The 5,043-nt window shown below is 50.0% G+C and overlaps 1 protein-coding gene across 1 annotated transcript; it reads right to left on the bottom strand.

Annotated features, from left to right (window-relative positions):
* Nucleotides 1-1,626: 1,626 nt before the first annotated feature.
* On the bottom strand, nt 1,627-3,627 carry LOC120711529 (phenolic glucoside malonyltransferase 1-like). Its single transcript, XM_039997086.1, has 2 exons — nt 2,834-3,627; nt 1,627-2,433 (listed from the first exon to the last, which is right to left on the bottom strand). The coding sequence occupies exons 1-2, from the start codon at nt 3,512-3,514 to the stop codon at nt 1,750-1,752; spliced, it is 1,365 nt and encodes a 454-aa protein (XP_039853020.1). The 5' UTR covers nt 3,515-3,627; the 3' UTR covers nt 1,627-1,749.
* Nucleotides 3,628-5,043: the final 1,416 nt, after the last annotated feature.

Raw genomic sequence — 5,043 nt, 5'->3', positions numbered from 1 at the left:
ATTTAATAATTTTAAATATTAAGATTCTCTTTGTTGTGGCATGGACTAAATTTTAACCCCTGAAATCAAACAACCCCAAACTCTCTCCTCTCTGTCAACTCACACAAGGCAAAACACCACCAACCAATCAAGTGTAATCAAAGCACGTGATCCACGTCCCAGAAAAATCACACGTCCATTCACTTTTGCAACTCAACTAGACAGCTGACTAATTAATGTAAGTGTAATATCTCATCCATCCTAACTCATTTTCCTTAATTTTGTCTGAGTTCCTAAAAATTATATTATACCAATTCCTTCTATTATCATTTTTGATTGAGCTCATTCTATTTAATTTTGTGATTGTTGTGTTTATATGTCATTTGTGCCGCTGTCGTCATAGCCGACAGAATGACCGATGAGGAGCATGTTGACGAACTTGGAGGGCAGTACTGCAAGCCCGAGAAGGAAGACCCCTACCCCAAGCATGAGTTATGGAAGGCTTTTTTGAAGATGACAAGTCCAACCTATTCCCTTTTAATCATATTTATCCTAATTTTCAAACATAATCCGTAGAAGCCTAGTAGTGTTACAGTCCGGTTATCGTGGGATTGAATTATTTTTGCAACTTGATTTAGTTATAAATCTAGTTGGATAGCGACCCCTTGTGTACCATTATCCTGCTAATAATACCTAACCTAAGATTTTATGATACCCTCTATTTATGCTATCACCTTGATATTAGCTAAATGCTTAGGATATTGTTGCCGCAAAATTCAGAGCGATGAATCTTATGAAGCACGACACGCTAAGGCCTGGGAGCTGAGCTTTGCTTATATCTAATGCAGGTATTCGAGGTTCGCGGCATGCCGGTCAACTTGATTTGTAATTGATAAGAGAATAAAACTTAATCAGTAAATAGTGAGGAACCTACCGGGCAGAGTTCCAAATGGTTCAGTAAAAGGAGTATCGGTTGATGCGTCCGATATGCGAGTGGGGCCATCATTTATAGAGCCCATTCATAAATGACAGCTGGAGCTGAAAATAGGCCTAGTTGCAAATAAACACATCTAGATCATTCAACTCAACTTATCATTAATATTAGTCGGATCGGACCTAACTGAGACAATATTAATAGTCGGGGCGATAAATTAAGCAAAACTTGCCCATGAATCTAGTCACAGTTGGACTTGTTTTTAGTTCTAGTCAGTGATAGGTTAAGACAGCTGATTGATCATCTCAATCTACAGTAAATCGAGTTGGACCAGTAAAATTAGACTTAACAACACTATTCAAAGATCGGATCTAACCGAGACAGTCTGAGATAGTGAAATCAAATCGAACGAGCTAGCCGCCAATACATCTAACTGTAGCAAGGTACAAGATTTGATTAATTCAAGATAAAACGAAGATCGTTGGCTCTATCGGTTGGCTCAATTGGCTCTAATCGAGACAGTCTTATGTGTGATTAAAAATTAAAAGAAATCGATAACTTGTGACCTAATTGAAATAAATAAGAGTTGAAGCAAAGGCAGCCTTGTTCGAGTTAAAAGAGATCGGATAACTTAGTAGATTAATGTAAACGAACTACATCGCTTGTAATCAAAGCCTAGATAATATAGTACTACCGAACCGGAGATCGAAATGTTGCATCCGTATATGGAACTCTTGCCTTAATTATTTGAGATGATAATAGTTTAAAACTTGTGATGAATGTCCATGGTAGAACAATACATACACGAACATCAAAATACATACAAGAAAACAAAATTAGCAGAAATAGCTGAGTAAGTGCGACTTGTACGTGTCCATGTGCGCTGGCTGCAGCGACACGGACACCTGCACACCGCCAGCGCCAACGCCTCCCTTCTTCCCGGCCACGAGCACGACCTGCCCGTCGTGGTTCATGGTGACCAGCTCCGTCCTGCCAGGCGGGCCCCACCCGAAGTCTGACGCCTCGTACGCAGGGAACCTCGTGGACCCGGCCAGGTTCACCAACCGATCCATGTCCACCCCCTCTACCGTGCTCCTCCAATCCCAGCCGGCCAGCGGGTCCTCGGCGGCGCGGCGGACCTCCTCCGCCACCAAGGTGGCGGCGACGCCCAGACCATTTCCCGTGAGGAGGTCCCGCGCCGTGGCCCGCGCCAGGCAGCCGGAGATGCACGTCCCGAAGTACCGGTGCCCCGGCGGCGGGTCGAGGCGCTCGCGGCAGTCGGCGAAGAAGAAGAGGTACACCTCGTCGTCGGGAGAGACGATGCCGGCCAGGTGCTTGGCGTGGACAAAGGACACCCAGGAGAGCGCCGCTATGGCGACGAAGCTGGACGGCGGGGCGGCGACCTGCTCCGGTGGCGAGAGCTCGGCGATGCGCTGCTTCAGGCGCTGCACGTCTTGTGCGACGATGGTGAACGTCCGGCGGGAGAGGTTGGGGCGGATGAAGTGCCCCGCCACGGCGGCCTACAAATGGGATCCAGATGCGCTAATGATAAGTTTCAAATTACCAACTGCTATAGTTGCTAAGAAGAGCAGCCGCTATAGCTTTTAGCCTGCTAAATGCTAGTTATAGCTAATTAAACACAATAACAACAGTTCTACCGCTAAACATCTTAGCCAGTGATAAGACCATAGTTGATGAATGGTCTGGATGGAGCCCATCCCAATGATTTGGACGGATTTTTTTTGTTGCTCTGCGGTGGGCTGTTGTCATGGGTTTGGTACATGAACGCACGCAGCCGTGTTGCTTGACCACTGCACGCCGGTCGGCAACCGGCGGCCGGCGTGCGTGAGCGACCAACGCGGAAGGGAGAATGAAATGAAGTTGGGGAAGGCGCAGGTAGAGTAGATTGGTGTGACGTACCATTGGCAGATCGGGAGCGTACTTTCGCAGCACGACCCTCGCGAGGTCCTCGCCGCCGGGGAGCTCGATCGCCGCGCGGTCGAACGTCGGCGGCTCGGCGCTGTCCGCGTCCCCGCGGCACGCCGCCGCCCACGCCTCGACGAACCTCCACACGGACCGGCCGTCGACCACGGCGTGGTGCATCGCGACGCCGAGCGCCAGCCCGCCCCGCAGCCGCGTGACCTGCGCGGCCATCGTCTCGGCGGGGAGCTGGCCGGCGTCGAGCGCCGGGGCAAGCGAGCGGAGCGCCTCGGCGTCGTGGTCCTCGGCCCCTGCGAGGCGCCCCGCGGCGGCGTCGCCGCTCTCCGCGACGACGAACCTGACGCCGCCGCCCCCGGCGCAGTCGACGGCGGCGTCGCCCGTGGCCGGCAGGTGCACGATCCTCCCGGCCAGCGTGGGGAACCGCGCGGCGGTCTCCGCGAGCGACGCGCGCAGGGCGGCCACGGCGGACGCGAACGGCGGGATGTTCCCCTCGCCGCCGGCGCCGCCGCCGTCGACGAAGATGAACACGCGCTGGATGAGCGGGAGCGTGACCCACTGCGCGTCCAGCGCGGACAGCCGGAGCGGCTCCGGCGGCAGCGCCGCGGCCGCCGGCACCGCGACGCGGGACTCCTCGACGACCTTGACCGACGGGAGCGGCATGGCGACGAAAGGCAGGTGGGTGGCTGGCGCTGGCCGAGCGGCCGGGGGGGCGGCGGGCTTAGATTTTGTCTGACGCTGAGCGGTCGCTGCGATTTATCGTAAAGTTTATTTCTTTTCCCATTTGTTGTTTTTGCTACGTCCCCTTTGTGTGACGTATTTCGACCGCTGCATAATTAGGGATCTAGATCATGCGAGGGGGTCAGCTAATCAGCGCGCGCCAGGGCGGCTCGCAACGCGCGATCTCCGACAGGATGTTTACTTTCCTTTTTGGGAATTTTTTTCTGTGCAATTTTCTACTTTTGAAAAATTATAACATGTAAATATAATTTTTAAGTACAACTTTTTGCACATCGTTTTGAGAATAAAATTTTCATCATAACTTTTTAAGATGCACATAACTTTTACGTATAACTTTTTCTTAATAACTTGAAGAATATTTTTTTAGCACGACTTTCACTATACATACAAATTTAAATGCATAGTTTTTCAAAATAACTTATAAATGACAACTTTTTAGCAAAATTGTGTGAAGGCGTTATCGTTGAAGATTTCTCACAGAACTTTTTACATATAAATTTATCATACAACTTCTGACCGCAAATCCTTAGTATATTTTTTTAGTATGATTTTCGCATAAAAGTTGATAAAAAAACTCCAGACGTAAAGAAGGTAGATAGGAAAACCTGAAAAAAAAAGAAATGATAACACTCCCTGCCAAACAGCCCTACGTCGACGTCGCTCCCTTCCCTCCCACCGAGTGAAGGATAAAGAGACAAATGGTAAAGAGAAAAAAAGATTATGTACTCTGCTTAGGCTCTGTTTGAGACGGTGGCTGCGGCGCGTATCAGCGAAAGAAGCAAAAAAATCTCGCCGAACGGTCTGCGTCCAACGCGCGTTTGCCGGCCGCCCACCACGCGATAAGCGAGCGTTTGAACTGGAAGCGGGGAAAACGCGAAAAGCGAGGTCCACGCCGCTTATCGCTGATGCGTGCCGCGCTTTTTAGGACCGCAGTCTCAAACAGGCCCTTAGTCACGTGGTGAAGGAAACAAATTAAATCCAAAGAATGAAACCCAAACAACATAGCGCCAATCGCGCAGTGCCCCTCGGTCAGAAATCGAGCACCAGAACGCTCGCGTGCAGGATTGGAACCCCATCATGGGGCCCAAACAGAACACATCACTGATCTTGTAGGCCACACCCACACGTAGTACGTCTGCTTCCATCAAAAATTCAAAATCAGAGGTCGTCGCATGTTTCCTTGTCTCTACAGTTTATCTTGTGACATCATCTCTTAGCTAAGCAGCATGCCTTCACCGTAGTCGTACCTTACCCATGGCTTCATTGATGGTCGCTAAGAGCATCTCCAGTTGCTGCCCAAATATGGACATTTATTTTGTATTTTTAGACCGGTTCATAAAATTTAGGGGCTTGAAATTCTCTCCGGACTCCCATCGGCCCGACTAAATGATGGCTCCTAAATCAATCCGACTAGTGAGACTCAGCTGTCATCGAAACTCTCCCCCGTCCTC

Source organism: Panicum virgatum, chromosome 6K (assembly GCF_016808335.1).
Source record: "Panicum virgatum strain AP13 chromosome 6K, P.virgatum_v5, whole genome shotgun sequence".
Classification (NCBI taxonomy): domain Eukaryota; kingdom Viridiplantae; phylum Streptophyta; class Magnoliopsida; order Poales; family Poaceae; genus Panicum; species Panicum virgatum.
This window is presented reverse-complemented; position numbering and strand designations above follow the sequence as displayed.